This window comes from Pristiophorus japonicus, unplaced genomic scaffold, assembly GCF_044704955.1.
Source record: "Pristiophorus japonicus isolate sPriJap1 unplaced genomic scaffold, sPriJap1.hap1 HAP1_SCAFFOLD_393, whole genome shotgun sequence".
NCBI classification, from domain to species: Eukaryota; Metazoa; Chordata; class Chondrichthyes; family Pristiophoridae; genus Pristiophorus; species Pristiophorus japonicus.
In genome coordinates this window covers 33,665-54,614 of record NW_027253794.1, presented here as the reverse complement: position 1 = coordinate 54,614, position 20,950 = coordinate 33,665, and the positions used below count along the sequence as shown (strand labels likewise).

Sequence of the window (20,950 nt, the reverse complement as noted above, 5' to 3'; positions counted from 1 at the left end):
CAATGCTGCAGGTTGAAAGAAGTGGGTGCATCTTCGCTTACACATAGGCTGTATGCTGTGCTCAGTGATGTAATACGTTACGCACAACTCTGCAGCGCCGAACTGCAAGTCTACAGGTGGGGCCTCGCACCAGGCAAGTGCTATGCTGACTGCAATTTTTAGGCCATTATATTAAGAGCTTTCATAATTAATTCACCCGCTGCATCTCAGGTCTGAATACAAGTTACTTTTTAAAATAATATGCCTTGATTCACACAGAATTTAACACTTCCCTTAAACTATGCAATGTAACACCGATGAGTGCATAGACAGTCTGATTTTGTTAACTGAACTAAAAGATTCATGTTGTGCAAACATATTTTATATCATTGCATGCATTCTTCAAGGGAATCTCACCTGTTCGAATTTCTTCTTGATCAGTACCATTCACATAGTCTTGACTGACCAGTGATGCAAAGCATGCCTACAAGAAATTCACAATTATTGCTTCCAATTTTCCAACATTTAGTCAACAGAAACAATCTAGTGTAAGGGCACTTTCATATCCGATTACAACTGCAGGCATAAGATTCAAGGATTCAGCGGAAATCGAGCAACAAAAGGCGAAGGGAAAATATTTGTGAAATAGATTATTGAACACATCAGAAGAGAAATCATTTAATAGATAAGTTGGAACAGCAGCCAGCAGACACTCAGAAGTGAGAAACTTCTTCACTCAGTGGGTGGTGAATCTTTGGAATTATCTGCTCCAAAGGGTTGTGGAGGCTCAGTCTTTGATTATATTCAAGACAGAGATCGATAGATTTTTGGATATTAAGGGAATCAAGGGATATGGGGATAGTGCAGGAGTGTGTTGAGGTAGAAGATCAGCCATGATCTTATTGAATGGTGGAGCAGGCTCAAGGGGCCGAATGGCCTACTCCTGCTCCTAATCCTTACGTTCTTATATTCTGATGACTAGCCATGTCAATTCACAAAAAGGGAAAGGAAAGGTATTGATCTCAAGAGGTTGGAGAGGTGCATGGACCACCTACTATATTAATCTACATGTTGTATGATTTGTACCTTTTTTTGTTCATTCCTGGGATACGGACATCACTGGCAAGGCCATCATTTACTGTCCATCCCTAATTGCCCTTGAGGAGGTGGTGGTGAGCCTCCGCCTTGAACCGCTGCCGTCCTAAATGGCTGACCCCTTATTCTGAGACTCTGACCACTGGTTCTGGACTCGTCAGCTAGAGGAAACATCCTCCCTGCATCTACCCTGTCAAGCCCTGTAAGAATTTTGTATGTTTCAATGGGATCACCTCTCATTCTTCTAAACTCTAGAGAATATAGGCCTAGTCTACTCAATCCCTCCTCATAGGACAATCCTCCCATCCCTGGAATCAGTCTGGTGAACCTTTGTTGCACTCCCTCTATGCAGAGCTGGTCTCCAGTCATCTTGGTTAATCCTTGTCACTGGACCAAGAGCTAGCTCGGTCAAGCCTGTATGGTGGTTGGTGTGCAATGGCCACTACACGGTAAAAAAAATCCACACACAGGCATCCTCCACCCTTCAGGATGTAGTTCGGGACCTGGAATATTAGGTCCTTCACTGAAACACCTGAAAACTTATCCCCTTTAGGCATGGACGCAAGTTATCCTCGATACGAGGGACCGTCTATAATAAATAATAATAATGAAAGAAGTGAGATAAAATATGGACCAGTAAAGAAGCAGATTGAATCAACAAAGAACTCTTCCAGGTCAAGGTTTTAAAGCCAATATGTACTGGATAGCAGAAAGCAAAGAAGACTGGCAGAAGACAGGGCAGAGACAAAGGAATCTCAGAGCCAAGAGATACCGAATAAAAGAACATAGTAATATCACAGAATTATACAGCATAAACATTCGACCCAACAGGTCTATGCCAGTGTTTATGCTCCACATGAGCCTCCTCCCAACTTACTTCATCTTTCCTTATAAACATACCCTTCTATTCCATTCTCCCTCATGTACTTATCTAGCTTCTCCTTAAATGCATCCATGCTAATTGCCTCAACCACTGCATGTGGTACCAAGTTCCACATTCTTACCACTCTCCAAGTACAGAATTTCTCCTGAATTACTTATTAGATTTATTAGTGGTTATCTTATGTTCTTATCTTCTATTCATGGCCCCTAGTTTTGGACTCCCCCATAAGTGGAAACATCTTTTCTACATCTCTACATCTACCCTATCGAATTCCTTCATAATGCTAAAGACCTCTATCAGGGTCACCTTTCAGTATTCTCTTTCCTAATAGTTATATCCTCTCAGTTCTTGTACCATTCTTCGCCAGTGCTTCTATATCCTTTTTGCAATATGGAGACTAGAACCGTGCACAGTGCCTTTCACTAAGATAGCAAACTCAGAGTGTCCAGTACCTTCCTCTGACAGCAGTCCATACCCAGATCCTGCACCTGATATCCAATACCTTAGATTGCATCAACACTCTACAAACCCAAGACTGGAATATGCACAATGTGCCCTGGGGGTTCTCAACCAAAGGTTCGTAGCCTCATTTTAATTTTTGACAGAGCCCTTGAAAAGAAAATCAATTTAAAAAAAGATAAAAGGAAAAATACACCGTCGTGTAATAGTGGGTTCGAGCTGAGAAACTGGCAGCTCCAGTCCCAACTCGAACCTCTGCTTTCCCCCTCCCGAACGGCTGTGTGAGGATGTCGACAGCTGCCGCTGAGATCAGGCCCCACCCGCTGAGGGAGAGAGGAGGCGGCCAATGAGACCAGGCCCCGCCCGCTGAGAGGGAGAGAGGAGGCGGCCAATGAGACCAGGCCCCGCCCGCTGAGAGGGAGAGAGGCGGTGGCCAATGAGACCAGGACCCGCCCGCTGAGAGGGAGAGAGGCGGCGGCCAATGAGACCAGGCCCCGCCCACTGAGAGGGAGAGAGGAGGCGGCCGATGAGCCCAGGCCCGGTTCGCTGAGAGGGAGAGAGGCGACGGTCGATGAGCCCAAGGCCCCGCCCGCTGAGGGAGAGAGGCGGTGGCTGATGAGCCCAGGTCCCGGCTCGCTGAGAGGGAGAGGCGGCGGCCGATCATTGCTAAGCGCAGATCCCTGGCTCGAGCTCTCCATCATCCTCTAGCCAGGTACGTACGCGCTTACCTCAGTTCCACTGGAGATTTGATTTTTTTGTCATTTGTTATTCGTGCAGTCACAATTGTCAATCAAATGAAGGGGCAAGGAAATAGGCAGCAGCTGCATGGAGGAAAGGAGCTGCTGGGACTCGCTGTCTTTGTGGAGGAAGAAGAGCGGAATATGTCAACATTAGGAAACTATTAGGATTGACACTTATCAGCAAAACTGAAACAGTTTGCAACTTCCTTTAAGTATTCTGCATTGTCTAATTTCCCGCCCCCCCAATTTTCTCTCCTGCTGTATTCAAAGTGTTGTAGTATAGTTACAAGGGTGCTGGCTGCCCTTTGGTGCCTAACCTCATTCATTCTTTACCTGCGAGCCGACACCGATTGTTAGCAGTCTTGTTCTACCAAGGAGGGCATCACAGGAAGACCGGATTCCTCACACCCAATGTTAGCCTCCAGCAAGGATTTCAACCTTCCAGCATTGTCCTGGAGTTGCCAGGAATAAAACAGTAATCTGGACACTAGTATGAGCAATTTGGAGAAAAATCCTATGGACCGTAAAAAAATGGTGTTTTTTCATTTTTATTGTACACTTTTGCTTATTAGTTATAAAAATATTGGAGATAGGGGAAAAAAGGGCTGTTGACTGACAATCAAGCAGAGAACTGGGACCGGCTGTTGTGCCAGGAACAGTCAGTGAGGGAGTGGGGGGTTGCTAGGGAAAGGTGGTGATTGGGCTCATGTGGAGACAAAGCAGGAATGGGATGGGTGTGGGGACCAGTATTTTCTGCAGTGCTGGGATGAGTGGAAGCGGTGCCGGGAGAATTTTTATACACGGGAGAAAAAATACTCGTGCTGTATTAGAGAGTCCGTGGAATTTTTCTAACACAGCTGGAGGTGGTGGGGCCTCGGAAGCAAAAATGTTGAGAACCCCTGCCTTTTACTAAATCAATAACCACTACATACACCAGAGTCAATGTCTGCTAAATACCAACAAACTGCCACAATGCATCCCATATGCGAGGATTCAATTAGTGCCCACTGAGTATGCACCTAATCAAAATGCAATCAATGCATGTTATACACATCCCAACTTAAATACAATCAATACCAATCATCCAGAATCAGCAGAGGAGGTGGCCATTTAGCCCATCGCATTTCTGAAAGTGAGTATTGATTCTCTTTGCCACTGTAAAAAGTTTCGGTTGTCTCTAACTTTGTTCTTTGGCAATCTCAAATTTATGATATCGAGTCATCAACTAACCAAACACTGGAAACAATTTTTTTTCTTCTACTTTATCAAAGTTCTATAATCTTGAACATTTAAATGAGTTCCCCACTTAAGTTTCTCTATTCGAATGAAAAGAGCCCCAGTTTATAATGTCTCTTCCATAACACTTCATTTCATGGCCTTGATATCTTTCCTAAATTATGGGTGTCCAATACAGCATGCCAGGTGCCTCTCCCTAACACTGGCATCTCCCCTCAGAGAAATAGAATGACATAGCATAGGAGGCGGCTATTTGGCCCATTGTGCCTGTGCCAGCTCTTTGGTAGAGCTAACCAATTAATCCCACTCCCCTGCTTTTTCCCCCCTTCGAGTATTAATACAATTCTTTCTTGAATGTTACTATTGAATTTTCAGGCAGTGCATTCCATTGCTGTGTAAAAATGTTTCCTCATGCTCCTTTGGTCTTTTGCCAATCACCTTAAATCAATGGCCTCTGGTTGCCGACCATTCCGTCACTGGAAACCGTTTCTCCTTATTTACTCAAACAAAAACCATTCAGGATTTTGAACAAATCTCCTCTTAACCTTTTCTGCTCTAAGGAGAACAACCCTATCTTCTCCAGTCTCTCCACATAACTGAAGTCCCTCATTCCTAGTACCATTTTAGTAAATCTCTTCTACACCCTCTCCAACGCCTTGACATCCTTCCTAAAGTGTAGTGCCCAGAATTGAAAACAATACTCCAGCTGAGACCTTACCAGTGTTTTATAAAGGTTTAGCATAACATCCTTGCTTTTGTACTCTATTTCTCTATTAATAAAGCCAAGGATCAAATATGCTTTTTTAACAGCCTTCTCAACTTGTCCTGCTACAGTCAAAGATTTGTGTACATACACCCCATGTCTCTCTTCTTGCGCCCCCTATAAAATTGTACCATTTAGTTCATATCGCCTCTCCTCTTTCTTCCTACCAAAATCTATTACTTCACATTTCTCTATATTAAACTTCATCTGCCATGTGTCTGCCCATTTTATCAATCTATGTCCTCCTGAATGACTATCCCACATTTGAGTTTCATATCATCTGCAAACTTTGAAATGATGGCCTGTATACCCAACCCCAGGCCATTAATATCAAAAAGAGCAGTGGTCACAACACCCATTCCCTTGGGAACACCACTGTATACTTCCTTCCAGTTTGAAAAAACAGCGGTTACCACTACTCTTTGCTTTCTGTCCCTTTGTATCAATGCTGCACTGTCCCTTTAATCCCATGGGTTTTAATTTTGCAAACTAGTCTATTATGTGGTACTTTGTCAAACTCCTTTTGAAAGTCCATATATACACAACATCAACCACACTACCCTCATCAACCCTCTCTCTGTTACTTCATCAAAGAACTTGATCAAGTTAGTCAAATGCAATTTTCCTTTAACAAATCCATGCTGGCTTTCATTTATTAGCCCATACTTCCAAATGCCAATTAATTTTGTCCCACATTATTGTCTCATATTAGGCTGACTGGCCTGTCGTTGCAGGGTTTATCCCTCTCCCCTTTTTTTTTAAAAAAAAGGAGGGTGTAACATTTGCAATCCTCCAGTCCTCTGGCACCACCCCCCATATCCAAGGAGGACTGGAAGATTGAGGCCAGAGCCTCCACAATTTCCATCCTTACTTCCCTCAGTAACCCAAGATGCATCCCATTTGGTGACTTTTCTACTTTGAAGACAACCAACCTTATCTCCTCTTTATCTATTTTATCTTATCTAATATCGCTACTGCCTCCTTCTTTACTGCTACATTGGCAGCATCCTCTTCTTTAGTGAAGACAGATGCAAAGTACTCATTTGGTACCTCAGCCCTGCCCTCTGCCTCTACAAGATCATCTTTTTGTCCCCTAATCAGCCCCACCCTTCCTTTGACTGCCCTTTTATTATTTATGTATTTATAAAATATTTTTGGGTTCCCTTTTGTTAACCGCTAATCTATTCTCATACTCTCTTTGCCCCTCACTCCCTTTTTTAGATCACCTTTGTACTTCCTATATTCAGCTTCGTTCTCTACTGTATTATGAACCTTACAATTGTCATAAGCCTCCTTTTTCTATCTCATTTTAACTATATCTTTAGTCATCCAAGGAGTGCTAGCTTTGGATGCCCTTCTTTTCCCCATTCCCCCTCACACAATGTGCCTTCTCTGCATCCGAATCATCTCCTCTTTTGAAGGGCTACCATTTTTCAATTACTATTTTGCCAACCAATTTTTTAATCCAATCCACCTAGGCCATGGCATTCCCTTTTCAACTCACTGAAGTTAGCCCCTCCTCCATTTAAGGATTTTTACACTTGATTGTACCTTGTCCTTTTCCATAACTATTCTAAATCTGATATTATGATCACTGTTGCCCAAATTATCTCTCACTGAAACATGCTCCACTTGTCCCACTTCATTTCCCAGAACTAGATCCAGCACTGCTTTCTTTCTGGTTGGGCTGGAATCACATTGATCAAGAAAGTTCAGGTATTCTGGAATTGCCCCCCCTCTTTGCCCTTTACACTGTTCCTATCTTAGGGTAATTGAAGTCCCCCATTAACACTCCTCTAAAGTTCTTGCATTTTTCCATTTATAGTGGGCTGTAGTATGCTCCTAGCCAATGTTTCATTTAATATTTTTTAGGTGTGCAGCCCCCATTCAAAATACCGTACATATGCAGTTTTCCCTATTTAAAAGCTGGTGAGCCAACTGCGCGGGAGCTGCAGAACGCAGCACAGCTTAAAGGAAACACTGCACCCAGCGGCGAAATATCTAAATTCTTCCTTAATTCTAACCAAATAGACAATATTTGGCCACTCAACCGAGTACAGTACCATAGTGGTTATTGTTGCTGGACTATTAATCCAGAGGCCTGGACTAATAATCTGGAGACGCGAGTTCAAATCTCACCATGGCAGCTGGGGGGATTTAAATTCAGTTAATTAAAAAATGCTACTATCAGTAATGGTGACCATGAAACTACAGGATTGTCAGAAAACCCCAACTGATTCACTCAAGTCCTTTAGGGAAGGAAATCTGCCATCCTTACCTGGTCAGGCCTATTTGTGACTCCTAACTGCACTCTGAAATGGCCGAGTAAACCACTCAGTTGTATCAAACCGCTACAACAAAGTCAGCACTATGGGAGTACCTTCACCACACGGACTGCAGCGGTTCAAGGCGGCGGCTCACCATCACCGTTTCAAGGGCAATTAGCGATGGGCAATAAATGCCAGCCTTGCCAGCGACGCCCTCATCCCTTGAACGAATAAGCAAAAAAGGGCACCACCCCTCCTGTAACAGTTCTCCTGACCTCAGGCCTGAGCCCGATCCATTCCCCCGACAAGCACCTCCCTCCCTACACCTGACAACACCCCAGCATCCCTTTCCACCCCCTTCCCCTCCCCCAACAACCACCCCCAACCCTTCCCCCCCAGACACCACCTCAATCCTTCACCTCCCTTAAATAAGGTGAAAGCAGGGAATAATGGTAAAGAGTATTTAATTTTAATTTTTTATCTGCATGCATAAAGCATTCATAATAAGATAGATAAATTAGTGGCACAAATAGTGATAAATGGCTTTGATCTAATAGCCATTACAGAGACAGGTAATAGTATTGGGATAAGAGGGAGCTGTTCCATCAGGACGGGCTTCACTTGAACCAGGTCGGGGCCAGTGTCCTGGCGAATCGAATAACTAGGGTTGTAGATAGGGATTTAAACTAAATAGTCGGGGGGAGAGATCCAGTGAGCGGGAAATTAAAAAAGTCAAAGAGAAAGGAGAAGGCAAAAGTGCAGGGTAGCGAATTGGGTAATGATAACCAGAGTGTGACAGGAAGGGACAGAGCGTATATACATAAAACAAAATTAAAAGCTCCATATCTGAATGCATGCAATATGCATATGGGGGGGCTTCTTTACGCAGAGGGTTATGGGGATCTGGAACTCACTGCCTGGAAGAGTGGTGGATCCAGAAACCCTCACCACTTTTAAGAGATGGATGGGCACTTAAAGTGCAGCAACCTGCATGCAGGGTTATGGACCGAGAGCTGGTAATTAGGATTAGACTGGATGACCTTTTGTTGGATAGAACAGATATAATGGTAAGTACTGCAGGGAATAGAATACAGCCAGGGTGATCTTCTGAACTAGCTTCAATTGCCTGGATGGATTGGAGAGGAATTTTCCCAGATTTTTTCTCCCTAAATTGGCCTGGGCTTTTATCTCGCTTTTGCCTCTCCCAGGAGATCACATGGCTCCGGTTGGGTGGGGTGTAGAATGTTTTAGTATAAGGGGTGTCGCAGTTGTAGTGAGGCGGATTGGTTGGGCTGGGTGCTCTTTGCCTTCCCGTCATTGTTCATAGGTTTATATGTAACCTTTAGGGCTACTGACCAAGGGTTGTGTGGCTCTTTGTTGGCAGGCGCGGACACGATGGGACGAAATGGCCTCCTTCTGCACTGTAAATTTCTAAGTTTCTATTTCAAATTTCCAGAATTCACAATATTTTGCTTTGATTTAATGGTTGATTGAGGGCTAATCTGAGAGGTCCTTGGACTGGATAAATTCTAATCCATTTTCCCAGTGCTTTCGACAGAAAATCTAATATCCATGAATGAAATAAGATTTGCATAGTCTAGTTATATTGCATCTGGAATAAAACCAGAAAATGTTGTGTGTGATAGGATGGAAGGCAGGAGTGATTAAATGACAAAAAGGATGATGGTGCAAGGCAAAAGTGGGTGACAATAGGACAAGAAACAAAAGATTATTCTAGAGGAGCTGTAAATGGCAACAGCAAAACCATTATCTGCACCCGCCGTCCATAAAAAATGGGAGCAGTGGTTATGATATAAGGGAATTGGATAAGTACCTGAAAGATAAAACTTTGCAGGGCTACGGGGAAAGGGCAGCGGAGTGGGACTAGCTGAAGTACTCTTGCAGAGAGCCTACACGGGCCGAATGGCCTCCTCTTGTGCTGTAACCATTCTATGATTCTATTTTAGGACAAGATTGACAGTGGAGCATTTTGCACTCGGCAGGCTTTCAATCTCTGTTGACTTCTGTTTTTCTAGTTCAGTGTAATCTCCATTGGATCATGGAACCCAGGGATTTGTTAATTTTTCCTTTCACAGCATTTTATTTTGTTTATTATTGCCTAAGTACCATATTTTTAAGGTATTTTTACCGCGAGGGCAATGAGGTAATTCATTCCAATGCCACTATTTGACAGATTACAAGGAGATAAGTTTTCCTTTTTGACAATCCATCTTTTAGTCATGTTGGAAAAGAAAAATCAAAGCAAATGGTGCCACTACAGCTGCAAATACATTGTAGACTGGACCAGTAAAAAACAGCAGATGAACACACATTTTGTCTTGTTTATTGTGAGGACATCAGCATTGGGAATTCTGGAGTAACCAACCTCAACAAGGAGGTTTGATTTAAGTACTTTCACCAGACTCTGAAAGTTGTAAAAACAGACTTCTTATCCATGGAAATATGTATCGAAGAATCATAGAAAGGTTACTGCATGGAAGGTGGCCATTCAGCCCATGCCGGCTCTCTGCAAGAGGACCTCACCTAGTCCCACTCCCCTGCCCTTTCCCTGTAGCCCTGCAACTGTTTTTCTTTCAGGTACTTATCCAACTCCCCTTTGAAAGCAATGAAAGGGTGGTGGAGGCACACTCATTCAGGCAGTACATTCCAGATCCTAACCACTCGCTGTGTAAAAAAGTTGTTTCTTATGTTGCCTTTGGTTCTTTTGCCAATTACCTTAAATCTGTGAACTTTGCTTCTCGACACTTTTGCCAATGGGAACAGTTTCTCTCTATCTACTCTGTCCAGACACCTCGTGATATTGAACACCTCTATCATATCTCCTCTCACTCTTCTCTGCTCGAAGGAGAACAACCCCAGCTTCTCCAGTCTATCCACTTAACTGAAGTCCCTCATCCCTGGAATCATTCTCGTAAATCTTTTCTGCACCCTCTCTAAGGCCTTCACATTCTTCCTAAAGTGCAGTGCCCCGAATTGGACACAATACTCCAGTTGAGACTGAACCAGTGTTTTATACAGATTTATCATAACTTCCTTGCTTTTGTACAGTATACCTCTATTTATGAAGCTTTCTCAACCTGCCCTGTCACCTTCAACGATTTGTGCACATATACCCCCAGGTCTCTCTGTTCGTACACCTCCTTTAGGATTGTACCATTTAGTTGATATTTCCCCTCATTCTTTCGATCAAAATGTATCACACTTCATTTTTCTTCGTGAAATTTCACCAGCCTGTCTGTGTCCTCTTGAAGTCTATCACTATCTTCTTCACTGTTCACTATACTTCCAAGGTTGTGTCCTCTGAAAATTTTGAAATTGTGCCCTGTACCCAAGTCATTAATATATATACACATGTAATACAGCAAATGCAGAAAACCATAATGTAATAAATTCTGTTTTTGCTAACCATCACATTCCATGGGAGAATGTTATTATTTCTCTTCTGACCCTGCCAATAACTGTTTTAAGTTGGATAAAACAACAGTCAAGTTCCATGTACAGTCTGCCTTGTGTTTCCCACATTGCGCATCCTGCAGCGAAGGATGCTGTTGAAGCAATCTCAAAACCAGTGGCAGATCTGCTACTGGACTTTTAGAAATAATTTTAACGGTAGCGTAAAATGAAGAGAGCAATACTAGCACTGATATGATGCAAACGAGCTTTAACGAATAAAACATGGAGGAACAAGGTGGCTCAGTCTCCGCCAAGCAATAGCAAGATGTGATAACCAGAGGGAGCCCCTTAAAGCCTATTTTGGAAGCAACAATGAAACAGAGCAACCTGGCCTAGTTCAGTGAATTTACACATACATACAAGATGAGGAAATGCATCTTTACTTTCTTTTTTTGGAACATGGGTTGGATGATTTATTAGCCGACAATGATTTTTCTCAAGACAAGGATTTGAGAATTGCCTACCACTGGGAAGACAGCATTAAACTGCTAAAAACACTGCTCAATCGATTTGTCATGTCGGATGTGTCAAGCAGTACCAATGATGGATTTCCAAGATTTAACAAGTCAGGAAGAAAACCAGAAATTGTCTGTTTGCATTAAAGCTAAAATTTTTATTGCTGCTAATGGAAATTTAGACAATGCCACATTTCATAACTTCTATGCTGGAGTCAGAAAGTTTTATTCTACAGCTGTCCAGAAACTACCAAGAAAATTACCACTATCATACAAAATTCTTGAGGTGTTGGGGACTACTACATCCACTTAAAAAATTGGATTAAGATGAAGATGCAATTATTAATCTACTGACATGATTTCTGTTATGTTCAGAATAAATCCACAGGTCTATGTCACAAGCTCAAACTGTTGAGACCTTGGTCGTTTTATTTCAGACTTTCGAGTGAGGAAGCAGCTTTATACCTCCTTGCCCCAGGGTGCACAGGTGACCCTTAGGTCTCCCACAGGTGTGCCCCCTGGTGGCAAGTCTTATATTTGGGTACGGTCTACATACATACATAACATCACTCCCCCTCCCCCCCCAAAGTCTTACTGTGCAAGTTATTTGCAAGTTGAGGCGATCTGGCGCCCTGTACCCTCGGGTCGATCACCTGGGTTGAAGTCTTGACATGGTGGGTTCATCCTTGTGGTTGACGGTGAGGTTGATCGTGTTGGTGGGTCGCTGGGGGCCAGGTCCTTACGGTGTGGTTCCTGGTTATCTGTCGTGCGCAGTTTGGTCTCGTCCCACTGCTTTACTTGTTAGTGCGGTACATGGTTTCACAATCAAACACTCCGTTTTCATCACATGCACTCCATTCCCACCCTTGGCTAATGCGGTACGAGCTGCCCGACTGGGTCCATGAACATGGTCTGCATCACTTATTCCGATGTCGTGTGGAGGGGCCGTGCACTTACGGTGCATTCTCTGCTGATGGCATGCGGAAGGCTCGGTTCTGAGTGATTCGGTCTGGTGATTGCGTAACACCCAGGATAGCCGGGTCTGTAGGAAGTCTACTGTGGCACGCGTGGTGCTAGGTTTGGTGATTTGGGCGCTGACCCTGAGATTTGGAAAGCCCAGGATGGCCGCAATAACCTTGAGACTTTCGGTAGTGGCGGGAGGCCTAATGGTCCCCGTGGACATTGGGCCATAGTATGGGGGCCCCGGACCACCGACTGCGTGTAGCCGCCCTGCCTTGCTTTGCAACGTTGGGATGGGTCTATCGTCTTTTTGGCGGATAGGTTGTCACGTCCCGTCTAGCAGTTCACCTTTGGCAGGTGGTAACATGGGATCCTGGCTGGTCAGGTCCTAAGCTGGAGGGCCGTTACAGTTGACCCCTCACTTTCGAGCACTTCCACGACCGCGAGTGGGTCTTCAGGCTGCGCCGTTTCACCCCGGGGGTGGGCAACGGTGGCCAACTGAGAGCATGGGTGCCGCTCTCTGTGCCTGGCCCATGGCGGATCATGTTACAGTGCACAGTGTTGGACATTCTCGAAGCAACACATCGATAATGGTGCCTCTGCTCTCCCAAGCTTGTGGGATGAGCAGCTTGTCTGACTCAAGCACATATTGGGACACTCTTTGGTACGTCTCTTTAGTCCCATGAACACAGGCTGCTGCTTTGTTTAACTTATTTGATGCATGTTCAATCATTTGGGGCTCGCCCGCTACTTTTGCTTGCTACGCAACACTCCCGACCCCGTGCGGTAACATCTCACTTGCTACGGATGCTTTGTTAGATACATATACAACTGGTTGGGGTTCACCCGCTACTTTGGTTTGCTGTATAACACACCCGACCCCGTGTGACAACACATCACTTGTTACAAGTACTTTGTCAGATACATATACGACCGGATGATGTTCGCCTGCCACTTTGGCTTGTTGTAAGGTACTCCCAACCCAATGGTACATCATTGGCTGTGAAAGACCGCTCGCATGGGTTACATGGTGTACACAATTTATTTGAGCATGGCTGCCCCTTTACCTTTGCCCCGAACCCAGTCATCTTCCTTGCTGGGCGACACATTCCTCCATTCCGTTGCGGCGACCTTCCGTGGTCTGGATGCTCTCTCATCCCGTGGTCTGGACACACCTTCGTCCATGTCTGTGATGCCGACTGCCGTGATTTTCCTCCCCAGGTATTTTGCCTCTGGCGTCGGGAAGATGCATTCGGATCGTTTCGGCCAGAGTCCCACTCCGCATGGTCAACCTGGAGCCTCTTCCATCATCGCGAAGGGGTCGTTGGCTTCGGGTGGTGGGTACCGCACCTGTTCCTCTGCTCGGTTGAACTTTACCTTCTCGTGGTTGTGATGAGCGGCCTGTGCCTCAGGGATCTGCAAATGGATCTGCACTTCGATGCCTGGTTCAGCTGGAAGAGGGGGTTTGCTCGGCCTTTGGGAAAGGGAGGCCTCGTTCGCTGGAGTGGGTACACAGAGATCTTCCTAGTTCCATCGAATCTTCCCCATCCACCTCCTTCCAAGCAGCATTGGCCCATCACCTGAAACAATCCACAGTGGTAATTCTTGCACTGCTCGCTCATGGAATACTTTTATGTCCGCACTACCAATATCTGGTATCAGTTCCTTGGTGTCGGTGCGCAGCTTTGCCTGAATCGGGATCAGCTCGGGTCGCTTGGTTTCGTCGCTCCACAGCCTTCTGGCTCATGACTGATGACTCACCCTCGTGTCTAGTTCCATGGATACTGCAGTGCCGTTAAGTTCAACTTTTAACATTATCGGAGGGCTTTTGGTGGTGAAGGTGTGTATCCATATATTTCCTCTTCATCCTCAGGTTCAATTGCCTCGCTGCTCGGTCATTGTGATCCTCGCTGGATCGGTCGTCCTCTCCTGACTCTGCCACGTGGTGAGTCAGAGATCGTTTGCACATTCGCTGGAGATGGCCCAGTGTTTCACAGTCCTTGCACACATCGGGCTTGAATCGACATTGATAAGGTCTATGGATGCCCCCGCAGCGCCAACACGATGCTAATTGATACGCATTCACGCCCTACGGCGGACTCAGAGTCTAGGCCTAGGTCTAGCCTCTGCAACCGTGTGGGCCCTGCCCTGTGCCATTCTGCCTGCTGCAAACATTATTTTGTGCACGGTGCTCGCCGGTGAACTTCGATTCTGTGAAGATATCTGTTTCGTGTTGTCGCTCATGGATATGAAGGCTTGGGCTATCGTGATGGCCTTGTTCAGATCTAGAGATTCGGCAGATAGCAGTTTGCGAAGAATGACCTCGTGGCCAATTTCAAGCACAAAAAAGTTCCGCAACATTTCCCCCAAGGATCCTGCAAAGTCGCACTGCCCCGCAAGGTGTCTTAGGTCGGCGACAAAACTCGGCACATTCTGGCCCTCGGAGCGACGGTGCGTGTAAAAGCGGTACCTGGCCATCAGGATGCTCTCCTTTGGTTTGAGATGTTCCTTAGCCAGTGTACACAGCTCTGGGTAAGATTTGTCCGTTATTTTGACCGGTGCCAGCAAGTTTTTTTTGGAGGCCATATACCGATGACCCACATACGGTGAGGAGAATCGCCCTGCGCTTGGCCTCCATCTCAGCCTTGTCCAATTCGTTGGCCACAAAGTACTGGGCGAGGTGCTCAGCAAAGGGTTCTCAATCTTCACCCTCAACAAATCTCTCAAGAATACCAACGGCAGCCATTACCGTGTGAAAGTTTGTGATTCGTTTTTCGTCGCCAATTTGTTATGTTCAAAATAAATCCACAGGACTATATCACAAGCTCAAACTGTTATGGCCTTGATCTCTTTATTTCGGACTCTAGAGTGAGGAAGCAGCATGGCGAGTCACCTTTTATACCTGCTTTCCCCAGGGTACACAGGTGAACCGTAGGTCTCCCACAGGTGTGCCCCCTGGTGGCAAGTCTTACATTTGGGTAAGGTCTACATACATAAACAATTTTCATCTGTAACAAAATCTGATGATGAAAAATAAACAATCATAATGAGTGGAACCAGTATCAAGTAGATTCTGAACTGCCCGATTTCCAGTAACGAATCTGGATGAGTGGTGGGGGCAAGTGCTGGATCTTAACAAAATGGAGACACAAGAAAAATGATACCCAGCTCTTTGGAAATTGATATGTCAAGCAGTGCCAATGATGGATTTCCACGATTTGACAAATCAGGAAGAAAACAAGAAGCTGTCTGTTTGCGTTAAAGCTAAAAATGTTATTGCTGGTAATGGAGATTCAGACAGAGAGACTAGGAATAGAGAGAGACTAGGAGGGGGGGGGGAAAGAGTGAAAGACTAGGGGGGGGGGGAAGAGGGAGAGAGACGGAGGGGGGGGGGGAGAGGGAGAGAGACGGAGGGGGGGGGGGAGAGGGAGAGAGACGGAGGGGGGGGAGAGGGAGAGAGACGGGGGGGGGGAGGGGAGAGGGAGAGAGACGGGGGGGGGGAGGGGAGAGGGACCGGGGGGGGGGGGAGGGGAGAGGGAGAGAGACGGGGGGGGGGGGGGAGGGGAGAGGGAGAGAGACGGAGAGGGAGAGAGACGGGGGGGGGGGGAGATGGAGAGAGACGGGGGGGGGGAGGGGAGAGGGAGAGAGACGGGGGGGGGGAGGGGAGAGGGACCGGGGGGGGGGGAGGGGAGAGGGAGAGAGACGGGGGGGGGGGGGGAGGGGAGAGGGAGAGAGACGGAGAGGGAGAGAGACGGGGGGGGGGGGAGATGGAGAGAGACGGGGGGGGGGGGAAGATGGAGAGAGACGGGGGGGGAGAGGGAGAGAGGGGGGGAGGGGGAAGAGAGAGATTGGGGGAGAGAGATTGGGGGAGAGAGATTCCCTGCGCTATATACAATCGTGGTAAAAAAAAATCTAACATTCTCTGTCAGTGCCTCATTTAATCATCTCCTAAAACCTGCAATCAGTTATCACTCAGGATTACACTGAGCAGGAACATTTAATTAATTGTGAACAGGTTAGTGAAGCTGTGTCTGATCTGAGCACCTTCATTATCACCAGAGCACAAACAGAAGAGCATTGTCAAGATGTGTTTCCCCTAAGAGGGAAAGAATTCTGCTAATTTTCCAACAAAGACTGGATTTTAAATATTTAACAAAATGGGAGGAAAGCTCTCTCCTGAATCAACACTGATTCTCTGCTTCTCCTTTTGCGCTGATGTTCTTTGCAGAGACAGCAAGACAGAGTGAGAGACAGGGACATAGGGAGAGTTGGAGAGACAGACAGACTGGGACAGAGGGAGAGAGAGACTGAGACAGAGGGAGAGCGAGAGACAGGAACAGAGGGAGATGGAGAGAGACAGGGCCAGAGGGAGATGCAGAATCAGGGACAGAGGGCGATGGAGAGACAGGGACAGAGGGAGGATGGAGAGACAGGGACAGGTGGTGTAGAATTTACCAATATCTCGCAAAGATTCCAGGTACCTTTCCCCTGCAGAGGAGAAGAATTCCTTTCTGGGCTTTTAAAATGAGTTTAAAGGGGCAGACGAAGCCTGCGGGGGATAAAAGGGGATGCATTCATGGAGACCCCCCCCAGTGTTTGGACTCATAGGAAAGGGAATTCAAAATGGACCTAAATTACAGAAGCTTGAGATCCCCTAAACATCTATGGGAAGGAGCATATCAATTTTAAGATTCTACAACATTTTGGCTGCGAAAAAGAGTTACCAAATACAGGAGGTGGGGCCTACCTCTGAAGCAAATTCGTGTATTAAGGATCCCAGGCTATTCCCCCCTAAGAGATAATCGAATTACCCAATCAAGCACAATGGAAATCATGGTCAGAAAACTGGACAATACTAAAACAATGCAAAACCAGTGATAGCACATTTTCACACCCTAATCGAGTTACTGCTGACAAAGGAGACATTTGAAAATCAATGGACAGAACAGTTTAAACCGTGCCCAAGAGATTTGATGGGAGATAACTGAGCCTTTTTTTGGGGATATATTTATCCCCCAGTTTTACAAGGAAAAGGAAGGAGAACACAGACACAGACACAAGCAGCCTGCTTCCTCTACAGTGAAGAAATGGAATAGTGAAGGAAACTACCAGAACTGATCAGGAACTGACCGAGCACGAGGCCCACGAAACGGAAGGTTGTCGGCAACCAAATTGACAACCACTCTACAATCTGCTTCTGAACGACCCAACGGGGGAGAAATTACAAAAAGGGACTAACTAAAACTATTCGTAACCAAAGAAAGTGGGTACTTACCCCATACATCCAAAACGCAACTTAGCGCATCAACGGACGCACCCCAACCGAAGACTACGCGGTCCGAAGTCCTCTCCTCCGTCTGGGGTACGGCTCGCCTAGAAGGCCAAGTGCAGCGAACTCCGAAACCGTGATTCACCGGCAACTGTCTAAAGGGATTGGTGAGCATAGCCCCTAAACCCCCAGAGCTATAACTTAGTTAGTTAGGGGAATTGGGAGGGGGGAGGCTGGGATAACTTGTGTAAATGTATCTGCATTCTCCTCTTTACCCCATTTAGAGTTTAAGCTGTATTCTTTTCCCCACAGGCTGTAATTTGACATTTTATTCAATGTGTTGTACCCTTCAGTGTGTATTGGTCTGTGTGTGTTATTAAAGGTTGCCTTTTACTTCTTTTTAAACACAATAAAGCCATACCTGCTTCCTACCTTGAAATCGATTGTCCAAGTCTGTCACAGTCCCTTCATAATTCCAGTGTCTAGAACCAAGGGTGTGGGAGTGATTCGGAACCGCTCATATAAGGTCAGAAGGGAAAGCTGATCCCCTGCAAACCACCCCTTACAGTGGAGACAGGGACAGGGAGAAAGAAACAGAGGGTCGGAGAGACAGCCAAAGAGGAAGAGAGAGATGGCTGGGTGAAGGTCCACTCCAGACGCGTGTAATCCATTCCTGGGGCTGAATACCGACTGCACTTTGGAACAACACAGTTAAAGACGCAGCACGTGTACAATGGCTGCTGGAAGGAGACTACAGCAAACAATTTTTAGGCCCATGGTGACATTTTTTTTTAAATTCGGAAAATTGTTTAAAGCCAGAAAAAAATACGGGAAAGTGATATTGAACGTCCCTTGGTATCAATTACTTTTTGAAAGAGGGAAAGGCAAACTTGGAGTAACTTATTCTGTCAAAGCTGCAATGAGTCTTGAACGAATGTAAAGATTTTTAATTAACTTTTCACAAAGAAATGAATGATTAAAAACACTTGTACCCCCATGTTTCAAATATGATTTTGGAAGAAACAAGCAAGAATCAATTTTCCCCTCATCGAAACAAGTTTCAACCTGGTCTTGAAGTCCAAATGCTTTCAAATAGGCTCTGAAATGCTTAAAACATTTAAAAATTGAAATTTCCCAATAGTTGATTTTGAATGATCGACTGAAGTGAGTAGCTTTACACAAACATGCAACAATGTTGTTGAGGATGGGGAGGGCAGGGGAGGATTTGCAGGAGTTACATATTACTTTTTTATTAACTTGAAAATATTAAGACGTTTAGGAAGAGCACTAAAAAAAGGGAAAAACACAAACCATTTTATTTTGCCTGTCGTTCTATAGTCCGAACAAATCTCAGGAATAATATAAATATAGATTTCCTCTTAAATATTTATTGTTTTAATAGTTATGTAATGATGTATAAAAATTGCAAGCTACTTTAGAAGAAACCACTATTTGTTTATTGAGAAAGACACAGAAAATACTTCGATTAAACTGATATGTTTGAAATAGGGATTCAAAATTGAGTGTACAATGAAGTTTGTTTCCCGCTATTTAATTGTGAAGTACCTAAAATAATTCAACACTGTGAGAAGAACAGGGATTAATATTGTGCAGAATGTTTGAGAAAAAACATGATGCAAAATTCGTAAATTAACATCTTTACGTCACCATTTTAGTTTTGAAGTCAATCTGATTGGTTCTCCTGTCCAGAAAGATGAATGTTTATTTCTGTTAAATTATAGCTTTTCCTGCTTTTTGCTTTTAATTCGGTGATGCAAATTGTGTATGTATTTTTCTGCAGTTGTGAATAAGTGCTGCATTTCTGGTTCAAGAAGACAATGTTTATTAATAGAAGTGATTGAAGTTGAAAGTATGGATGTGTGTTTTTGTTCCAATTCTTTTTAATACTGTGAACTAAAGAACTGCAGCACTTGTCTGGTTGCATTATGATTAATATTCTAATTATGTATCTGTATCTACACAGCATGTCAGCGCCACAGGAAAACTGCTGCTCCTGCTGCTTGTGCAGCCATTGCTGTAGCGACATGAGGTTGAGCTCATCTGTTGAAAACTTGAAAATTAATACTAATTGCATGAATAGATATGCCTCTTTCAGGTCACCATGGGCCTTTGGATTGTTTGTCGATACATAACTGTGTAACTGAGTGATGTTTCTGAAAAGATATTGCATTATTATGCAGTTCTTTTATATATCCCAGTCATTTTTGTTTTTAATAGAGCTTGTACATGACGAACTAAAAGCTTTTCATTAATTATACCATAAACACACTTGCAGAACTGGCATCTAAATAACACATGAATTTCAATATAGATGTGAGGTGATGGATTTTGGTAGGAGGAATAAGGAGGCCAACTACTCCTTGGAAAATAAGAGTCTAAAAAATGGAGTAGAGGTGCAAAGGGATCTCGGGGTATAGATTCACAAATCATTCAAAGTAGCAACGCAGGTTAATAATGGCATAAAAGTGCAAATAAAGCACAGGGGTTCATTACGAGAGGAATAGAATTTAAATGGACCTTACACCCCGATTCTCGGCAGAAAATGGAATCTTGGGCCAATTGGGGGGGTTCTTAAACAAAATGGGCGGTAATTACTAAAAATTTAGACCGAGGCTGCGGGGTTAGGCCTAGGAGGGGGTAAACACAAAAAATATTTTTTCCAAAGAAACATAAAATAAAAATTCAGAAAACATTCTCAGGACCCTTTTCACCTTAATTACTGTAAAAGAATTTTAAAATATTTATTAAAAACCCATTAACTTATCTTTTTTTGCAGGGCTACTTACCTACCGCCCAGCTCCCGCTGCTTCTCGTGGGCGTTTATTTTCTACTTACCTATGAGTCACCGCTGAGTCAAAAATCGGGCGATGGTGGACTATGGACAGTGCACGCTCCCCAGTAATACTTCGAAACTGCCGGCTCGATTTTCGCCCAAAACGATCAATACCGCCGAGAAACCGAGCGGAAATGCAGTGCAAAATCTAGCCCATAGTTTTTGTAAAGAGCTCTGACCTGTTCGAAATGAAATAAGCCAGTCGAGGTTTATAAACTGTCAATCTATATTGGTTTATGTTTGAAAAAAATAGCAACATGATTTATATACCTGTACTAAATCTCTTGATTTTTAAGAGTTTGTGTCTTGATTTATGAGATGGTGGGGTTGACATTATTGTATTTTGCACCTTTCAGAGGAGACAGAAGATGGTAGATTTCCCACGTAAACTCCAGTGAATAGAAGTTCATTTTTAAACCGGAGCTGCAATCCATACATAGCAAATGTAACAGATTTAAATGATAGGAGACGGTCTTCTTAATGGTGTTGGGGGAAAAGCCTCAACCATAACATTGC

The 20,950-nt window shown here is 44.6% G+C and overlaps 1 protein-coding gene across 1 annotated transcript in view; it reads right to left on the bottom strand.

Annotated features, from left to right (window-relative positions):
* LOC139250578 (mediator of RNA polymerase II transcription subunit 28-like) overlaps positions 1-12,331 on the bottom strand; it is a 34,198-nt gene extending 21,867 nt beyond the window's left edge. Inside the window, exons 1-3 of the mRNA XM_070872978.1 lie at positions 12,309-12,331; positions 7,434-7,467; positions 397-463 (exon numbers count right to left, since the gene is read on the bottom strand). Of these exons, the coding sequence (XP_070729079.1) occupies positions 397-463; positions 7,434-7,467; positions 12,309-12,331 (124 nt within the window). The remainder of the gene's footprint in view (positions 1-396; positions 464-7,433; positions 7,468-12,308) is intronic.
* Positions 12,332-20,950: the final 8,619 nt, after the last annotated feature.